This window comes from Hypanus sabinus, chromosome 9, assembly GCF_030144855.1.
Source record: "Hypanus sabinus isolate sHypSab1 chromosome 9, sHypSab1.hap1, whole genome shotgun sequence".
Classification (NCBI taxonomy): Eukaryota; Metazoa; Chordata; class Chondrichthyes; order Myliobatiformes; family Dasyatidae; genus Hypanus; species Hypanus sabinus.
Window position 1 is genome coordinate 103,869,612 of NC_082714.1, and position 21,759 is coordinate 103,891,370.

A 21,759-nucleotide genomic window follows, 5' to 3' on the forward strand; every position below is an offset into this window, starting at 1 on the left:
GCAATCTTGGCATTTCATTGTATTATTCACAAATCAGTGTTGTGCGCTAAGCTTTGTGGGGAAATGAAGGAGGCGATGGATACTGTGACAAGACTGGTAAATTTCGTTCATGAGAGTCCTAGTCTGCAACATCACCTTTTCAGAGCATTGCTGGAGGAAATGTCAGCAGAACACAAAGGTCTTTTGCTGCATAATGATGTTCGCTGGCTGAGCAAAGGCCATGTGTTGGAGAGGGTGTGCGACCTTCTCAATAGCTTTTGTCATTTTTATCCAGCCTGCACAGCCAAAAAGCCCAAGGATTTAAGAAGTTTTTAAGTGACAACAAGGTGATGGCACATGCTCTTTTTTTGTGTGACATCATGTCTCATCTAAATCAACTTAATCTGCCATTACAAGGCAACAACCACACTGTTGTAGATATGTACGAGGCGATTGAAGCTTTCCGGTCAGAGCAGAACCATTTGGAGAGAGACATTCAGAGGAGAAAGTTGCACTTTGCACATCTATGGGAGCATTGCGAGAAGAACGAAATGCGGGAGGGTCCAGTGATGAAGGATTTCATGACGAGCCTGGCAGAAAACTTCAGGGGACGATTTAAAAGCTCCCCTAAACTCTCAGGTGACATCCTCCTCTTCCTGAGACAGCCGTTCTCCGTTTCTGCTGATGGCCAGTGGACTGTAGAGGCCAAAAGGGTGGTGCCTTCCATAGATGAGGAAACTCTTCAGATGGAGGTCTTGGAAATGGGAACATCTGATTTGCTCAAGGCACAACACAAGGTTGGGGTGAGTGACTTTTGGATCAACGTGGTACCCAAGCTCAATTCAAAAACACGAGTTATTGCAATGCTCCTACTTACAATGTTCCCCTCCATGTACGTATGTGAGTCATCGTTTTCTTCAATGAAATCTATCAAGAACCAGGACAGAAACAGACTCTCCAATGCACGTCTTGGCCAGTGCCTCAGGATTGCCACAACAGAATACAGGTCCAACATCAGAAGGATTGCCTCATCCCGTCACTGTCAGTTCTGTCACTGATTGGTGAGTGAATCAATTTATCTTTGTCCATTTGTCAATCTTATCGTGGTATAATAATATTACAACAACAATAATACTGATAATTTCATTTATAGCTAAACTTCATACTTCAAATGCTGAAAAACAAAATGGCAACCTAGTGAACCCATATTTAAGGAATATATTCTTACTAAACAGTAAGTAATTGACTAAGTGAGCTCACAATAAACAGAGCAGATAAAAGCTCTATTGTTCATGTCTTTTCATGAGTACTGGACTATTAATTAAAGGAATGAAGTAACTTCAAAAACATCCCAATTCTAAACAATAGTAGGACACATAACTATTATGCTGTGTTGGAAATCTATCAGTGCTGTTGCATTGTCACCATGTTGAAACACTCCTCAGCATTGGCATTGACATGTTACCATCACCAGAAATACTGCAGTGGTCTGACCATCTTCTCTAGGACAATTAAAGGTGGAGAATAAATGCTGCATTTGTGATATCCACATTCTGAAAATAAAAAAATAAAACTACCACCTGCAAATTTAAAGTTATGAAACTACATATTCATTTGTTCGCAGGAGCATCTAGAGCTTAAAAAGCAAGAGTTATATTGAAATTCATTGCTATCAATCACCAAAAGCAGCAAGGCCCCATGAACAGAAAATAATTAAGTAACAAATAATTTCACTTCGATAATAGAGAAAGAAATTTAGCTGGAAACCTGGGAACACCACACCATATATTTTTAAATGTCTTTTATATCCATTTAAAAACAAACCTTAGTTTAATAAAAAACAAGACAGTGCAAAGTCTTTTCTCATTGTGGGACTTGAATCCAAATCACAATAGAGGCAACAATGAACTTCTCTTACCTGAAGATACTTGAATGCTCTTTTGGCAGAGGGTTTGGAATAATCAAAAAGTTTCAGTGTGTAATCCTTTGACCCCGATGCTAATATCTGTTCTGTGGGGTGGAAAGCAAGGCACGTAACCTCATCCACATGATCATAAAGCGTGCGAATTACAGGATGATTCTCCATGTTTTGCTGTGCTGTCTCATTCATCATCACCTGATTAAAACAATTAAAATATTACGTTACAAAATTTTCTCATGTAATTAAATAACATGCTTTGCTGTTGTCCATTCCTGTATAGTCTGCATGCAGTAATGCATCATATGAAATTGTGTAATCCAGTATCTATGCACCAAACTACAGGCAATAACTTCTCACAGCTAAATTAAAAAGAAGCCATCAAAAACTCATTCAGAATATCAGACCGACAGGACCCTGTTGGCAGCCGACGGAGTAACATCATTTTAGATTGCTCCTACCCTATTTACTTTACTTTATTATCACCAAACAATTGATACTAGAGCATACAATCATCACAGTGATATTTGATTCTGCACTTTGCGGTCCCTGGAATACAAATCAAAGTAAATATAATAAAAAAATTTAAATAATCAATCATAATTAGAAAATAGAAAAGGAAAAGTAAAGTAGTGCAAAAAGAAACTGAGGTCTGGATATTTGGAAAAGACGGCTCAGATCTGGGTCAGGATCCGTTCAGCAGTCTTATCACAGTTGGAAAGAAGCTGTTCCCAAATCTGGCCGTACGAATCTTCAAGCTCCTGAACCTTCCCCCAGAGGGAAGGAGGACGAAAACTGTGTTGGCTGGGTGGGTCATGTCCTTGATTATCCTGGCAGCACTCCTCTGACAGTGTGTGGTGTAAAGTGAGTCCAAGGATGGAGGATTGGTTTGTGTGATTTGCTGGGCTATGTTCAGATTCAGATTCAGTTTATTGTCATTTAGAAACCACAAATGCAATGCAGTTTAAAAAATGAGACAACGTTCCTCCAGAATGATATCACAAAAGCATATGACAAAACAGATTACACCAGAAAATCCACATAACGTTTGGCAATCCCCAATCCAGAGTCCGGAGAGGCTGCTGCGTATTAATATCGCTCTACTGTCTTAGCATGTTCCCCGGAAAGGAGCTCCAAAACCACCGGACAAACAAGACCAAAAGCTAAAGCTACAAGACCTGCAAAAAACCACATAGTTACAACAGTGCAAACAACAGCATAGTTGATAAAAAAAAACAGACCATGGGCACAGTAAAAATAGTCCAAAGATGTTAAAGGACTATAAGTTCAAAAGAAATCACCACACAGTTTCCACGTCCCCAGGGTCCCGACAAACTCGCCATCCCATGCCAGTGGCAGAAGGGAATACCCCCGCTATCGACTTCCATGGCGCCGCCTGACTCAGCCTTGCAGACGCAGCACACAATGAAAGCTCTGTCAAAACCAGCCTCACAGACGCAGCACACACCGAAAGCAACCTGACCGCAGCAGACTCTGAGTCCGTCGAACCTCTGAGCCGACGACCATCCCCTCCGCCACAGCTTCTCCGAACACCATCCTCTGCCAAGTGTACTAAGACGGCCCTGCCAACGGCCATCGGCAACGCGACCCCGAAGATTGGGGGCCTGTTCTTCCCAGCAGAGTCCCGGACCTCACAGCAGCAGCAGCAACGAAGGAGGTCTTCCTGGAGATTTCCCGATGTTCCTCCGTGCTCCCACGTCTGTTTTCAATCAATTATGATTGCGCACGGCACCCCACTTCACAAATAACAGATAATCAACTCCGGAGTGGCCGCTGCAAGCTGCGTCATGCCGCCATCTAGGAAAAGGTTCACGATCTTCTGCAGCTTCTTCCGGTCTCTTGGATAGGACAACTTCCATACCAGGTTGTGATGCACCCTAGAAGAATGGTTTCTACAGTGGATCTATAAAAATTACTGAAGGTTTTAGGGAATGGGCCATGGGTGTACAGTGAGTACAGCAGGGGGCTGAGTACACAGCCTTGTAGGGCACCAGAGCTCAGAGTGATTGCAGAAGAGAGCTTATCCCCTATTTAACAGCCAGGGTCCTGTCTGTGAGGAAGTTGAAGATCCAGCTGCATATCTGCGTGCTAAGACCCAGGTTTACTTTATTGTCTCCTACCAGTTTTTTTAAAACCTTATTATAATACTTTGATACTGTTCTACTATGGCTGGGAAAAGAACAAAAGATTTTGCAAAAGAAAGAGAAGATGAATCCCCAGTCACTTTGGATTCAATCAGTGACTTCCTTAAACGGCAAAAATTGGAAACAATCCAACAAACTTTAACTGAGCATGAGATCCGAATTCAGGAAAATAAAGTTGGTGACCCTTGAAGAGGATGTTGAAGATACAATTAAACTCAACAAAGAGTTATCCTTATCCAATGAAAAAATGATGAAAAGGATTAACAGTCTAGAAAATAGAAACAGGAGAAACAACTTGCAAATTCTGGGTCTTGAAGAATCAATTGAAGGCGTTGACCCTATGAAGTTCTTTGAAAACTTTCTGAAACAGTTTTTGCCTGTTTTATTCACTTCTGGGCTGAAGCTCGATCGAGCATATTGCTGACTTCGAAGCCTTTGGCGTCGGCAGCAAGACACAGGTCGGTCATTCTAAGTTTTCATGAATTTAGTATTAAGGACCTTTCAATTCACCATACGCATCGACTAAGAATAACCGATTTCCATGGTTACAAGGTCAAATTTGTGGAAGACTATTCGCCTGAAGTTATGGCTGAATGTATGAAATATAAAGAAGTCGGAACTTTACAATAAAGGATTTAAACCATCCCTTCAGTTTCCCACCCGACTGAATATTGTTTTGAAGAACGGATTGCAAAGAAGAATAAAGTCGGTTGAAGACACACATATTTGATCAATTTTTTCTTCTGTTAATATGAATTTGAAATAAGGTTTCAATAAGCTTACGTTTTGGCTGTTAATATACTGTCTTTTGTTTTTTTTTGATACTTTTTTATTATATCCCTTTTTGAGGCTTTATTTTAACATAGTTTTCTTTGAATTTGTTTAAATTGACCCCTTTATATTTTTGAATACTGAGATATTTTTTCTTTTTATGTTGTGTCTTGGTAGGGACATAATTAACCTCGAAGGACCGGAGTTTCTGTCAACGGGATTTTTGGGGGAGGGAACTTAGTTGTTAGCTCACTGACTGTCTATTGGTCAGCCTTCTTGCTTTGGGTGGGGGAGGGGCTAGGGCCTATTTCTTTCTGGGAGCTGTGTTGGGTTGATTATATGATTGCCTATTTGACTACTTTACCTTACAATTCGCTTTCTAGTTTTAATAACTTAAGGTCAGATCTTTTAATTACATGATGATTTGTATTTAAAATGGTTTGAAATATTAACTTATTTAGTTTGAACATGAAAGGGCTGAATTACCCCATTAACAGAACAAAGCATTTGCTAAAATTAAAAAATTAAAAGCATCCATTATTTTCTTACAAGAAATGGACATACACAGCTGTGATAGTTTACGCTTTTTTACTCAATGGAAGGATATGCAATTCCAATCTTTGTTTAATGCTAAATCACATGGAGTTTCGATTTTTGTAGATAATACAGAATCCTTTGTTCAGCATAAAGTTGTTTCCGGTCCTAATGATCGATTTGTTATTGTATCAGAGATTTTAGACAATAATTTTATTGATTTTGCTAATGTTATATGCCCACAACATAGACGATCCAGGATTTTTTGAACGCCTATTTTCATATTTGCCAAATTTGTGTACCTACTCTCCTGTAATGGGAGATTTTAACTGCTGGTTAGATCCAGTATTAGATCGCTTATCTGTCAAACCAGCCACACTCAATAAATCAGCTTTGTTTATCCAATCCTTTCTAACTAAATGTGGTATAGTTGATGCTTGGCGTTTTCTTCATCCGACAGACAGGGAGTATTCTTTTTTTCTCTCATGTCCATCACGCTTATACCAGGATTGATCTTTTTTTTTATTGACAGTCAAATGATTCCATTGATTTGATCGATCAAATACAAAGAGATTGCTATTTCTGACCACTCTCCTGTACTTCTATCTCTAAATCTTCCTGGTCCTATCCCTGTAAGTAGATTTGGTGATTTAATTTAACTCTGTTATCCGATGAAGACTTTTTAAAATTTATGAAGAATCACATTACACTTTTTTTGAAGAAAACACGTTGGAAGAGATGTCTAGTCTTATTACATGGGATACTTTTAAAGCATATACCCGGGGTCAAATTATTTCTTATACAGCAAATATCATTAAAAAAGCTAACAAAGAGAGAAACGAACTAGCTAATCAGTTAAAACAACTGGATCATCACTATACTTCGGTACCTGATCCTGAAACATATAAGAGACATATTGAAACTGTTATGAAGATACCACAGCTCTGAGGGGCCGAAGGAGCGGGAGCAGCCCCCTCCTTCCGGAGAATCGCAAGATCGCTATTAATTCGGGACTCGGAAGTGAGAGACAATGCAACGGTTTTGACCATTTGTTCTTAGAGGCACCTGTGTCACGTGCAAGTCCCGGCTACGTGACAACTACCATGAACCCTCGGGCCATGTGGGGGTGGAGATTGCATCCCCCTACTTTGATGGACAGCTACAACTCTGCAAGTAAAGATAAAAGCGGACTGCAGGAGGCAGTACCATAGCGATGCACCAGAGGAACTTGCTCGCTCAACGCTCCCGGGAGAGCTGGAAGCCACTCAGCGCCACGTGTGCTCCTAACTCCTTTGCCTGGGGAGCGGGTGGCTGATACTACCGAGAAGGACTTCGAACTAACAACGGGGAAACCAATGCTCCCCTGATTTTAACGGAGTGGTCCAAAAGATACGGGCAAGTCTTCTTTTAGTTCTCACCGATCCCTCTAAGACACGTGAAACCCAGCAATTCCTCGAAAGACTTCTGAATGACTCTTTAGATTTCCAATGGACAAAAATATTATCCCCTAGACAACAGCCGAGATTAATGATGATTATGACTATATCCGGGCTTTAGATTGCGTATTGGTGATGTGCATTATCTGAATGCTTGCATTAACCTTACTTTTGTGCCCCTTTATAAATAAAAACGTTTGAAAATAGTGACATCAGACTTCAACATACCTCTCTATCTTTGCTGGTAAGTTATCCAGTTACGGGATACGTAACAAAACCAAAACTAAATATTATCTCCTTTTAACGTATCCAATTGAAAGCCAGCTATTAAAAGATAGAAGTCAATTTTATATACACAAAAATTAAACTGGTAAGCTACTAGCCAATCATCTGAAGCCATTTATAGCCAAACGGCAAATTAAAGAAATACGTAAAATCAATGGGGATATGACAACTGATCACTTTGAAATTAATGACACTTCAGGGGAATTTTATTCCAAATTGTATAGTTCTGACTCTGTTAATGATAATACTGCAATGAATAATTTTTTAGAACAATTAAATATTCCTAAACTTTCGATAGATGATCATAGGCAATTAGATCTACCCATTTTCCAGGAGGAAATTGCTCAGGCTGTTCGAGAATTGCAGTCTGGGAAATCCCCAAGGCCCGATGGATTCTCCAGAGAGTTTTAAGGCTTTTTCCTCCTTGCTTATACCACACTTATGTTCAACCCTTACAGATTCCTTCAAGGTAGGAAGATTACCGTAGTCTTTTTACGAAGCTTCCATTTCACTTATTCCCAAAAAGAATAAGAATCCTACTGAATGCTCTTTGTATAGACCTATCTCTTTACTCAGTTATGATACTAAAATTTTATCTAAAGTGTTGGCTCATTGACTTGAAAAGATTGTATCTTCTATAGTTTCGGATGTTCTGGCAGCATTTATTAAAAATTGATATTCCCATTTTAATATACGGCATTTGTTAAATGTTATGCATGCTCCATCTAAGGAAATATTGGAATGTGTGATGTCTTTGGATGCGGAGAAGGCTTTTGACAGAGTTGAATGGAATTATCTTTATACATTCTTAGAAAAATTTAATTTTGGACTTAATTTTATTCACTGGATTAAATTACTTTACTCATTTCCCTCCGCTCGGGTTCTAAGTAATTTTCAGAATTCTAAGCCCTTTAAACTCCAACGTGGAACTAGACACGGTTGTCCTTTGAGCCCTCTGCTTTTTGATTTGGCATTAGAACCCTTAGCAATTGCTTTTTGAGAGTCTGAAGAGATCACTGGTATCTTAAGGAGAGGTAATAGCCATAAAGCGTCGCTCTATGCTGATGACTTATTGCTTTTTATATCTAATGTTACAACCTCTACCATTTGTGTTCCGTCTACTGACTAATTTTAATCAGTTCTCAGGATATAAATTAAAATTACTTAAGAGTGAACTATTTCCTTGAAACAATTTAATACCAACTGATATTAACCTTCCTTTTAAAATTTTAAGAAAACAATTTACGTATTTAGGAGTAACAATTATCAAAAATTATAAAGATTTATTTAAGGAAAATTTTTTAACTTTAATGAATTAATTAAAAAAAAAACTTTCTAATTGGTCACCTCTCTCTTTATCACTGATCAGCCAAATTAATTCTATTAAAATGAATATCTTAGCTAAACTTATATAACTTTTTCAAGCTGGGCCTGTTTTTATTCCTAAATCTTTTTTTGACTCTTTGGATTCAATTCTTTCTTCTTATATACAGAAGAATAAAAAACCTCGAATAAATAAAGCTCACCTTCAAAAAACCAAACAGAATGGAGGCTTTGTCTTACCCAATTCTAGATTATATTATTGGGCAGTTAACATATGAAATATTACGTTCTGGTTATATTACATTAGCCATGAGAATTGCCCTATATGGGTTTCTTTGTAAGTCAACTCTGTTATGCAATTTTCCCATTATTTCTTTACTTGGATCCTCACTTCCTTTATCTTTAAATAAACTAACTGACAATGTGGTGGTCAAACATACTTTGAGGATTTGGTTACAGTTTAGAAAACATTTTGGTTTATTGAGATTATCCCTCTCGAGTCCCATCTTTTCTAATTGTTTTTTAAAACCATCTTTATTTGACCTAACTTTTAAAGAATGGCATAGATTGGGTATTAAATTATTTCAGGATTTGTTTGATGGAGGGAATCTCTTCTCTTTTGCGCAACTTTCAACAAAATTTAACCTTTCCAATACTCACTTTTTTCGAAACTTACAGATTAGAGATATTTTAAGATCCCAACTACATACATTTCCCACAAGTCCAGATAAGAATATAATAGATACAATTTTTAATCTGAAACCCTTTGACAACGGTTCGATATCTTACATTTATGGTCTGCTGTTGGGACTGAAAAAGGCCTCTTTAGATAAAATTAAAGGAGACTGGGAAAAGGATTTACAGATTTTCATATCTGAAGAGAGCTGGAAGAGTATTTTTAAATTGATAAATTCTTCATCATTATGTGCTCATCATTCTTTATTACAATTCAAAGTGGTACATAGAGTTCCTATGTATAAAGACAAGCTCTCTTGTTTCTACGTAGATATTTCCCCTTACTGTGACAGATGCACTAATGGAGTGGCCACACTAATTCATATGTTTTGGATATGTCTGAGCCTTGAAAAATTTTGGAAAGATGTATTTCGAACTTTTACTGTACTTTTCAATGTTAGTTTTAAGCCCAATCCCTTGACTGCCATGTTTGGTATTGTTGAGGATAGTATTACAAAACCGAAGCCATCTAATTTGCGGGTATTGGCCTTTATGTCTCCTATGGCCAGGAGGGTGATCTTGCTCAAGTGGAAGGAGGCTGCCCCGCCCACTCATGTTCAATGGCTATCTGAAATTATGTTGTGCCTTGATCTAGAGAAGATTCGTTGTTCGATTTCTGATTCTAAACATGATTTTCTAATGTTATGGGGACCCTCTGAGTTATTTTCATAACCTTTGAACTGTTATTAAAGTATGGATCTGAGCCTTTATTAATATAATATTATAAGTTTTTTTCACCAACCAGCTCATTTTGATAGTGGGGGTAAGATTTTTAAAATAAAATACAATTCATTTCATTTCATAATTCAATCTTTTTTTCCTACATGATTGATTTGGAATATGGGATACTGTGATCATATTACTGTGATTTAAATGTAATGTAATTTGCATTACTTGTATCCTTATGCAATTTATATAATATTAAAAAATATTGAAAAAGAATATCAGACCAAATTAATTATGAGATGGAGGGAGTGCACATATACTTGTATTCCAGTTAATTGGAACACATTAGGACCAGTGCATTTTGGCCCAATTAAGCAGCTGTCCTAATTAGACAGTTACTTGGAAATAGTTTAAAAAAGTGTAAAAAAGACAAACTGAGCAACAAATTATGTATCTAAATGAAATACGGAAAAAATTAGAACACTACTAATACTACTACAGTACTGTAAAACTGTGTATTAGTTCTTAATAGTTATTGACGGAGGAATTCATCCAGTATACACTATGTTTTCTTTTGATTGACTGTAAATGAACAAAATCAATGCAAACACCTACTGCAGATAATGGACTGTCTTCATAAAATGCTTTTAATAATTACATCCTCCAAATCCTAATTTTCATTGTAACATTCAAGATGTTATCATTCGTCATACTTACAAATTTTTCATAAGTCCAAATTTGTTGAAGTAGTGAAATTGTTTCATTTTCACTCCCAGCCATTTCAGGCATCTCCAAGCATGAAAACTTGAAAACACAGTGAGCAAACCAGTTCTGAATTGTCTTACTGCTTACTTCTTGCTAACTGTCAGTGAAAAAAATCATTGCGATTTGAACACAACTGATGCTATTTAAAAGTTGGTTGCTCTAAGCATGGTATAGCGTCATAACAGCACAGAATTGCATGTGACAAAAACTAGTTAGAATCTCTCAATAATTCCTCCTTTAACTCCTCCCACTTCTTTCAAACAAATGATGGGCACTCGCATGGGTCCCAGCTATACCTGCCTTCTGTCGGCTATGTGGAACAGTCTATGTTCCAAGCCTATTCTGCTATCATTCCCCCAACTTTTCCCATGCTACTTTGACAACTGTATTGGTGCTGCTTCCTGCACCCATGCCAAGCTTGATGACTTCATCAACTATGCCTCCAACTTCCACCCGGCTCTCAAGTTTACCTGATCTATTTCTGACACCTCCCTCCCCTTTCTCAATCTCTCTCACTATCTCTGGAGACAGTTTATCCATTGATACCTTTTATAAACCCACTGATTCTCACAGCTACCTGGACAATACATACCTCTTCCCACCCCGCCATCCTCTTCTCTCAATTCCTCCATCTCTACTGCATCTGCTCTCAGAACGAGGCTTTTCATTCCAGAACTAATGAGATATCCTCCTTCTTCAAACAAAGGAGCTTTCCTTCCTCAAATATCAACATTGCTCCCACACACATCTCTTCCATTTCTCGCACATCTGCCGTCACCCCATCTAACCTGCCACCCTATTAGGGACAGGGCTCCTCTTGTCCTCACCTACCACCCTGCTAGCCTCCACATGCAGCTCATAATTCTCCATAACTTCCACCATCTCCAATGGGAACCCGCCACCTAGCACATCTTTCCCTCCCCTCCCACCACCTGCCTTCCACAGGAATCACTTCCTATGTGAATCCCTTGTCTGTTCATCCCTCCCCACTGACCTCCTTCCTGGTGTTTATCCTTGCAAGTGGAACAAACGCCACGAATCTCCTATCAGATTCCCCTTCTCCAGCCCTTTATCTCATTCACCAATTGACTTCCCAGCTCTTTACTTCACCCCCTTCCCAGTTTCACCTATCACCTACTACCTTTTACTTCTTCCTTTCCTTCCCCCACCTTCTTACCATGACTTCTCAAATCTTTTTTCCAGCGCCGATAAAGGGTCTCTGCCTGAAACGTTGACTGTTTACTCTTTTCCATAAGTGCCGCCTGGCCTACTGAGTCCTCCATCATTTTGCATGTGCTATCTTGACTTCTGCAGATTTTCGCTTGCTAGTTAGAATCTGTTTAGCAACAGTCTCCTAACCCAATTAAGTGGCATAGTGTCTCGAATAAACAAAGGGAACCCTGACAACTTTTTTCATTGTAAGTTACTGTATATATTTCTTATTGTAACTTATAGACTTTTTAAGTATTTCACAGTACTGCTACCCCAAAACAAATTTAATGACACATGTCAGTGATAATAAAATTGATTCTGAAGACAAAAATAATAATGAATTGAAGACTGAAATAACACTGATTTAACAAGAATTTTTTGGGACCATCTGGAATAATGAATGAATCTATCACACTTAATGAAAATTAATTACTGCACTTCAGGACAAAATTGTTCTGCATACACTATCCTTGAGTCAGAGTGCCCCCTTCCTGCTTATAAAGTGCAGTACACAAAGTTTCATAATAAAATAACAACTCTAAATGCTTCTGATACCAAAGATTTTATTGCTTTAAGAAGAGATGTACTCCTAAACACAGTATCACCTTCAACATTTTTAATTTTAACTAGAACTACAGAATGCATCGAGACCAATGCTAGAATGCATATATTCTTTAAATAAAAAATCAGAGTGTCAGAAAGTTATTCCCATTGTGAAATCATTCAACAGATCTAATTTTCAAGTTCAATTAGGATTTGAAACAACTGATAAAAGAACAAAAACATTCTGTATTTCTTCTGGCTTGGGTGTCAGTACACCTTAAGATAAATATTTTAGCCTACTGATTTTTACTCTTGTTAAGTTTACTTCTTATAAGAAAGGGGCTAGTGCTTGCTGGTATATTGTTTTAACTAATTGGTTATAAGAATTTACATAGCTGAATCTGATCTTGCTCTCATTCAAATTTGATGTATGTACTACCACCTCTGTTTAGGTTTACTGAATATTAAATAGGAATGAAATGCCAAAACACTTCTCACTCTGATACTGAGATCAAATGTGGATTTTTTTCACCTTTTGCTCAAACTAAAGTCAACCCTAGATCTTGTATTTCTTGAATCAAAATGATTCAAGCTTACTTAATATTTTCAAGTTAAGTTACTGTAAATGCATAAAGAACATCCTTAAGAATAATCAGTAAGAGCAAGCCATCATTTTTTACATCCTGAGATTGGTCTGAATTTGCTGGAGTAACAAATAGCACTGTTCACCTTTATTACACTTTGACTGACACAAGCTTATGAATATGTACTTAAATTAGTAAACTTCAAAATTGCTATCAGTAGTTTAGCAAAGATGTAGCAGATTGTAACACTATAATTAAGGAATAACACGCATTAATTGACACCACCTAAAAACTTCACTTAGCAATAGATATTATGCCAGTTTGACAAAGTACATTGAGAAAGGATCTAGGTCTTTCCCGGTGTATATGACAAATAAATTTCTCTCGGGCTTTCAGCCGGGTTGTAGGTATAGATCATAACCAATGTTTTGATGGCAATGCTGCAATCTTCATCTAGCAGAGTCTGTCATCAAAATGTTGATTATAACTGATACCTATACCCAGCCAGAAGCCTGAGAAGTGTTTATTTGTTAAAGTACATTGAGCCTGTATGACTAAGGCAGAAGATTTTAATGGAAGAGTCTGTCAAAAAAAAATGTTTGTGAGACATCTAATAGCTGATACAGTGCCTTATAAAAGTATTCATCCTCCAACCCTTAGTTCACATTAATGAGTACTACAACCAGGGATTTTGATCAATTTAACTGAAAATGTATTTGTGAATTGCATATTCCTTTTCTTGCCCTCCCCCAAAAAACAGGGAAAATTGTAAAGCTTGAAAAACTAAAAATTCAAAAACTAAATCGTCAGCAGTTCAAAAGTATTCATCCCCCTTTGCTCAGAATTTAGTAGAACCACCAGTAGAATAACTGGTAGCTATTGCAACCAGTTGTGTTTTTTTTGTTAAGTCTCATAGCTTTGCACAACTTAATGGAGCAAGATTTGCCCATCCCTCCTTGCAAAATTGCTCAAGCTGTGCCAGGTTAGTTGGGGAAAGGCAGTGGACAGCAATCTTGAGATCATGCCAGAGATGTCAATTGGGTTAAGGTCAGGATTCTGACTGGGCCACTCAAGGACAAATTTTCTTCATTTGAAGCCACTCCATGGTTGCTCTGGCAGTGTAGTTTGGGTTGTTGTCCTGCTAAAAGACAAACTTCCTCACCAGTTTAAGCTGTCTGGCAAGACTAGCAAGTTTTTATCCAGGATCTCTCAGTATTTTAACAGAATTCATCTTCCCATCAATCCTGATCAGATTTCCAGTCCCTGTTGCTGAAAAAAAACCATTGCACGATGCTACCTCCACCATACTTTACAGTAGGGATGATGTTACCTGGCTGATACACGGTATTAGATTTAGACCACACATACTACTTAATGTTAAGGTAAAAAAAAATCCACTTTAGTCTCATCTGACCACAAGACCTTCTTCCAGATCTTCACAGTATCTTTTAAGTGATGATTTGCAAAACTTTTACAGGCAAAGATGTGCTTTTTTTTTAAAGCCAGGAATTTTTTCCTGCCACTCTTCCAGTTGGCCCTGACCTTGAATACACCATAATCATTATACTAGAATATACCCCTAGTTCTGTCACAAAACATTCTTTCACAACTTGGCACTCAGAAAGTGGGTCCTTGTATAAATCTTTCATTTACAATTCATAAGAGTTTATTTGGATAATTTAGAGTATGCTTTAGTTTTACTTATTTCTTTGGTCAAGGTGAGAAAGAAGGCTAATTGGAGACTCAACAAAGGTAAATAAAATTATAAGAGATACGTGAAACACGAAGGACCAATTTCCCCTAGCTGAAGTGGTTTTTAAAAAAATGAACAAAATGATAGACGAATCAGGGCTTTCCCCAGCTAGGTAAAATAAGAGTTTGAAATTCACTGCCTGAAAGGGTAATACTAGCAGAAACCATGATTACTGAAGTGCTGGAAGGTACTTTTTGCCCAACAAGTGCAGATCAATAGGTTATGTGGTTAATATTCTTTGACTCTGTAAGATCCATATCTTATACTGACCTCATTATACATTCATAACTAAAGAATGTTACACAGGCTACTCTTTGTCCAAGAATAATGGCTTCTTGGATGAAGAATTTCTCTAAAACAAAAAGATGTACTTAACAACATTTGAACCTGTGCAAAATAGATATCTACTCTAACCCTGTACCTCAATAGGCATGGCACTCTTTGCTAGCATCCTCTCTGTATCCAGAATCTTGATGGATGCATCAGCAGAACCTGTAGCAATCAGCTGTCCATCTCGGCTGTAGGTAGCAACTCGACATGGTCCTTTGTGTGATGTCACATAGCATGTCTCATACTCAGCAGCCTCCGGGGACATGGTCTGAACATCAGCATCAAATTCCATATCAATGCCTGTACCAGGAGCCACTGTATCTGAGCGTCCAATAGCATACTGAACAGTATTGTCATCATTCTCCATTCCTGTGAACAAAAACCGGATTAAAATACAAAAAATCAATACAAAATCAAACCAAACCAGCCTTCTTCCAGGAGTAGAGCAAGATCCACAGCCTGACATCACAATAGCAACAGCAATTTTCATTAACATTATTTGAAAATTTCCAAATCCTTAGAAGACCTATTCTCTCATTCTCACTCCCACTCAATTCTTTTACAAAATTAGCTACAGATAATTTACTGAAAACTATATCTATCTTGCAGGATGTATATTGAAGCATTGCAATTCTGTAAGAATGGCTTGAGACACCAATATGTAAATAGAGCTATGATGATTTTTTATCACTAATTTTTATTGCAACATCAACAAATTACATTCAATAGAACCAGTTGCCAATTACATTTTGACTGTTTAACCCAGCCATCCCTCAACCCTCATCCCCACCACCCTCTCCGCCCCTCTCTCCCCCCCACCCACCTCTCTCCCCTCTACCAACCGAACAGTAGTGCGTACACAGACAGAGCATTCCTATTTTAACAGAAGATCTTTTAAGTTAGATATCAAATTTGTCCACAATAAGATTGTGTTTGGTCATGCATCATTTACTCTTGCTGATGATAATTCCAGGTAAGAAATGTCCAAAATGCTCCGAAGCCAGTGAGTACTTGAAATATCATGAGGTTTCCAACACTGGACTACAATCTTCTTAGCTGCAGTCAGGCCTGCCAACCAGATTTTGTGTTTTTTTTCCATAAGGGAAAGGTGGGAGTCATCATTTAGTTGATGTACAGAGGGGTCCATTGGTGATTGTACCCCCATTAGTTCTGTAAGAGTACTGATAACATTCCCCCACAAACCAAAAACCCCTGGACATTCCCATGCAACATGTATAAAAGAGGCAACAGTTCTATGGGAACAAAATGAGCAATATGGGTCAGGAACCAGTCCCATTTGATGTCTAACTCTCAGTGTTAAATATGCTCTATGACAAAATTTCACGTGTATATATATCGATGATTTGGGTTTTTCAAAGCACCAGCAGCGTCATCCCAAATTGCATCCCAGTCTAAGTCTTGTCCCAAATCAGATATGTCCTTATCCCAGGCTTTCATTCCTGATGTGGGCATATATTTCTGTGAGTTTAATTTATCATAGATATATGACACTATCTGTCTTGGGGCACTCTGTATCCAACTTAAAATGGGATGGTCCTTTAAATCTGACCCCCCAAGGAACCCCATAGGCTTTACAAGCTGATCTTACTCTAAAGGAGAAGACAGTGTTTATCAATATTACATCGAGATACCAGTTCTTGTAAGCTAAGGATAGTACTTGCCCCATAAATATCTTGAATAGTAATACCTTTATCCTCCCAAGTCCTGTTAGTGAATGGTTTCCCCCCACATAGAAAATGATTATTGCTCCATAATGGAGATGATTTGCACCACACGCTTTTAAATTTTAGGAACTTTTCTGCTGCTCTAAACACTTGTAGCATTTGGGTTAAAATTGGACCGTAATACAAATCACATTTTTTGGTAGACATACCTATAAGGAGAAAGTCTTTCAACCTTATTGGTGCTATTAGCTCTTGTTCTATATTTTTCCATGACGAAACTTTATCCTCGTCCATCCAATAGCTAAGACTTTTTAATACAAATGCCCAGTGACAGTTTAAAATTTGAACATGCCAATCCCCCATCCGCTTTTCAAATTGCATAGCTAACCACTTTATACTGGGTCGTTTACCGTTCCAAACATAGCATCGTAGTAAGGAGTCCAGTTTTTTGCCAATATCCTGCTAGAGGAGGAAGTGGGATCATTGAGCTGATAAAATTAATACAGGGTAAGATATTCATTTTAATGACTGATATATGGGCTGGGACTGATGCTGGCAAGTGTCTCCACCTACTAATATCTTACATTTTTTCAAAATTAAAAAGTAATTTGTTTTAGCCACAGACAATAGAGAAGTTTAATACCCAAATGGAGGACTTCATTTGTTACATTAACCTGGGGAGGGAGAGACACTTTACTTTTATCTGTATTAATCAGCATCAGTGTTGATTTTGACAATATTAACTTTGTATCCTGAAAGAAATCCAAAATGCTTCTGGTTTTTTAAAACATAGGGGAGAATTTGTTGAACATTTGCCATATAAACTAATGTGTCATCCACGTAAAGTGGTATCGAATTTGATGATGTACCTATTGTAATAGGAGAGACCTGACAAGCAGTTCAATAGATATAGTAGAAATTAAAGGAGACAAAGGATCTCCTTGTCGTGTGCCCCATCCTATGTCAAATAACTCTGAGAAACCTCCTCCCACATATACCCAGGCTAAAGGATTAGCATACAGTATTTGAATCATATTGATAAATTTACTGCCGAACTTAAATTCTTCCAGAACTCTCCAAAGATATCACCATTCAAGGCGATCGAACGCTTTTTCAGCATCTAGAAATAGCAGGTCACAGGCAGGCAGGATTTTGTATTGTACTCAGTATGTGTAAGAGCCGGCAAATATTATAAGTTGCGAGACATCCCCTGATAAAGCCAGTTTAATCTGGGCTAATTATTTTCCCAACTACTGTCTTGACTCTACTGGCTAAGACTTTGGAAAATATCCTGAGGTCGGCATTTATCAAGGAGACTAGACGGTGATTGGCACACTCCAAGGGATCCTTACCAGGCTTGGGTATAACTGTGATCAGGACTGTGTTTAGATCTCTATGGAAAGCGCCATTTCCAATAGCATAATTTAATGTTTTTAACCATACTGGTCCAAGAATATCCCAACGTGCTAGGTAACGTTCCACAGGTATGTCATCTATAGCTGGCGTACAGCCCTTATTTGTAGCTTTGACTGCTTTAAGTAGCTCATCCAGTGTATTATGAGAGTCTAGAGTTTTGGTATCCTCTAAAGACAATGTAGGGAGGTCGAATCAACCAAAAAAAAATTGGTGGTCATTCTCAGAAGGAACTGAGACACTTGTATACAGTTCTTTAAAGTAATTCTTGAATGTCTCATTTATTTCCTCTGTTGAAGATACTACTCTATATTTAGCACCTCAAATCGCTGGTATAGACCTTTTAGCTTCCTGTTTTTTGAGCGTTAGTGCCAAAAGATGGCTCAGTCTGCTTCCTTCTGCATAATACAGTTGGCCCTCCTCATCTGCAGGGGAATTGGTTCCGGGACCCCCCGCAGATACCAAAATTCGTGGATGCTCAAGTCCCTTATTCAACCTGTCTCAATGTGCTGGACCTTAGGACCCAGCGGAACCCCAGATCTTATTTAGCCTGTCTCAGTGCAGTCGACATTAGGACCCGACAGCTGAGATCTGAATCCGCAGTGTTTCTGTTCGCAAAAATAATCACGAACACGATTGAAAATAAAGTGAAAATAATAAAGCGATTGGAAAGAGGTGAAAAGCCATCGGTCACTGGAAAAGCATTATGCTACGTCGGTCAACGATTGGAACAATTTTAAAGGATAAAGTGAGAAAGGCTCTGCCTCGATGAAAACTACAATTATTACTAAGCAACGCAGTGGGTTAATTATTGGGTTTTGGGTTTTGGGTTTTTGATCCTCCACATCAACCCAGCATGGTGGACAGCGCACTCAGGAGTGGTCTGTCATGAGTCCGGGGAACTTCCGTTCCCGAGCCCGGCACTGAGACATACATTCTTAAGTGTTTTATTTGCATAGGAAGGTAAAATATATACTATATACTAAGACAAACGTTTGATTAACTGACGCTAAATAATACCAGATGTACCTGTTCCGACTTACTTAGTAAGAGAACTTCTGATTTTTTTCGATCCCTATCCACGATAACCCACGCACATCCTCCCATATACTTTAAATCATCTCTAGGTTACTTATAATACCTAATACAACGTAAATGCTATGTAAAATGGCTGTTATACTGCATTGTTTAGGGAATAATGACAAGAAAAAAAGTCTGCACATGCTCGAACAACAAGTGCGGGAAGAGCACTTCCGGGTTTTCGCGATTCGCGGTTGGTTGAATTCATGCATGCAGAATTCACGGATAAGGAGGGCCGACTGTACTTATATTTGGCTATATGGATCATATATTCTGCCCTGCTTCTTAATAAATCATTTAATTCCGCTTGTTTCGTTTTGAGCTCGTTTTCTTTTGTTATGTTGTATTTCCTTTTGAGATCATTCTCCAAAACATTACATTGTTCTTCTAGGGTGGAAATCTTTTGAAGCCGGTTTTTATGTAGGTGGGAACTGAACTATGTGGCGTTATTTCATAAGAAACCCTTGATGAAGGCCCAAACCACTTTCACATCCGAGACACTATTTTTATTTAAACTAATAAATTCCGTCAATTTTGTTCTCAGTTGTGTTAGAAATTTGTCATTTTTTAGAAGGGTGGCGTTAAACCTCCACCTAGTAGCCTTATTTTTGATTTTGCCATAATTAAAAGTAGATATAACTGGGTTGTGATCAGATAGATGTCTGGACAAATATTCTATTGAGTGTACCAAAGGCAGCAAACCAGAGGATATAAGAATTAATCTATCTGAGAGATATTTTCTTTCTGCATAAAAAATCTAAACCCTTTGAACGCCTGCAGGGAGAGTTTAATCCTCTAACATTAAATGAAACGATAGTAAAATATTCTAATTTATCTGTGTGGCACATCTTCCCCTGGATCTGTTGTAAGTTAGTGGTGGAGCCGAGCTACCACCTTCCCATCACCCCTCCAATTCAACCCTTTGTAACATCTGTGAGAGTCAATTAGCAATGTCAGACACTGAACATTAACCGCCCCCCCAGCACCAACAAATTAGAAAGGCAAAACAGTTCTCAGACAATCATATCAAAGAGACAAGAAAAAAAAACCTGGTCAAACCTGTTAACCTATATAATTAAAACCATTCCCCTCTCAAATATAGTATAACACATAATCAAGACCCCAACAGTCTCTTGCAAGAGACTGTTGCTTTACTAGACCGTCGCTTAGCTATGACGCCAGTGACGTCTTATCTAGCGCCCGGGAACGTAAACAAGTCTGCTGGAGACATAACCCGAAATGAACATGTACAACTAAAGTTATTCAGAACAAACTGCTGTTTTCAGCTTCATTCTTGATGAAGTATGACATTTGGGTGTGTTGAACATCACCTTAGAAAGTAAAAGATAAAAAGTATATTCTAGGTGGACCTGTATCACATTACCATGTTATCCTTGTACTAACAAGTTAACTGAAACATTGCCTTAAAATCCTGACCTGTAATACTCAAGAAACAAACTGGCCCCTTAACTAACTAAATACAAAAGTGCATGGAATGACTTTCCAATAAAAGAATAACCAGAAAACTTCACACCTGGGTGATAACTTGCCCGTGCCTGTCAGATTGTGCGTACAGGCTGGTCTGAGCTCTTAATGCAGTTCCATCTCCTCCTGAGGGGAGTGTGGACTTTGCCCAGGGTCTTCTTCCATATCTCCCAGCACCAATGATTTTGGGGCTTCTTTCGCTTCCTCTGCCAAGTTAAATGACATCTACATGCCCTTGATATTCACTCTCAATACTGCCAGATATATGAGGAACGACTCAATCCCCTTCTGTCGAAGCTCAGTGCAAATCTCCTTGTATCCCTACCATTCCTGCATCATGTCGGGGCTGTAATCGGCGAAGAACTGCAGCTGGGTGCCATCAGGGAGAGTAGGTTTGGCTTTCCTCGTGCCCTCCAGGATAGCCTGCCAGTCGGTGTACCGTAGAAGCCTAAGATCATGGTCCGCGGTCTTGAGGTGTTGTTGGAGAAGATCCTATGTGCTCTATCAATCTCCAATGGAATGCTGTGTGAGTTCTTGAGCACTGGAATCCAATTAGGCAGCATCTCTTGGAGGTAGCCTCTCAAATCATCGCCCTCAACGTCTATAAGTTGACCAGCCGTACATTGTTTCTCCTGGATCTATCCTCCAAGTTGTTTAACTTCTTCTGTATATTAGTCACCTCAGCGAGACAGGAGCTAGTATCTTTCTCATTCTTGCATAAGCTAACCTGAATGTTTTCTATTTTGTTGAAGACTGCTAAATTTTTTAGCATGAATGTCTGCTTGCTCCTTTAATGACCAGAGAATATCCCCATTCTCTGCCATATGCTTCTGTATCAGATCGAGAGCTTTTTCCAGCAACTTCTTTAGCAAGCAGTTTACTCTTTCTTGCAGCGATTCCATCTCCATTGCCATTGTTTGCTTAATTAACATAGCTATTTCCTCTGATGAATCACTAGCTTGGTGTCATCTGCTGGTGTCTTGTTTCCTGGTTGAGTTTGGATCTTTTTTTTTGAGGTCATGTCTTTGGTTAGATCTTTCTCTAACTCAAACTTGTATTAAGACCATATATAAGCCCTAAAAAACACGATAAAGGAG

The 21,759-nt window shown here is 38.4% G+C and overlaps 1 protein-coding gene across 6 annotated transcripts in view; it reads right to left on the bottom strand.

Annotated features, from left to right (window-relative positions):
* Positions 1–21,759, bottom strand: part of cstf1 (cleavage stimulation factor, 3' pre-RNA, subunit 1) — a 72,706-nt gene that overhangs the window by 20,080 nt on the left and 30,867 nt on the right. For all 6 annotated transcript variants that reach the window (XM_059980332.1, XM_059980331.1, XM_059980328.1 and 3 more), the window contains 2 exons: positions 15,091–15,368; positions 1,898–2,095 (listed from right to left, as the gene is read on the bottom strand). In XM_059980332.1, the coding sequence (XP_059836315.1) occupies positions 1,898–2,095; positions 15,091–15,368 (476 nt within the window). The remainder of the gene's footprint in view (positions 1–1,897; positions 2,096–15,090; positions 15,369–21,759) is intronic.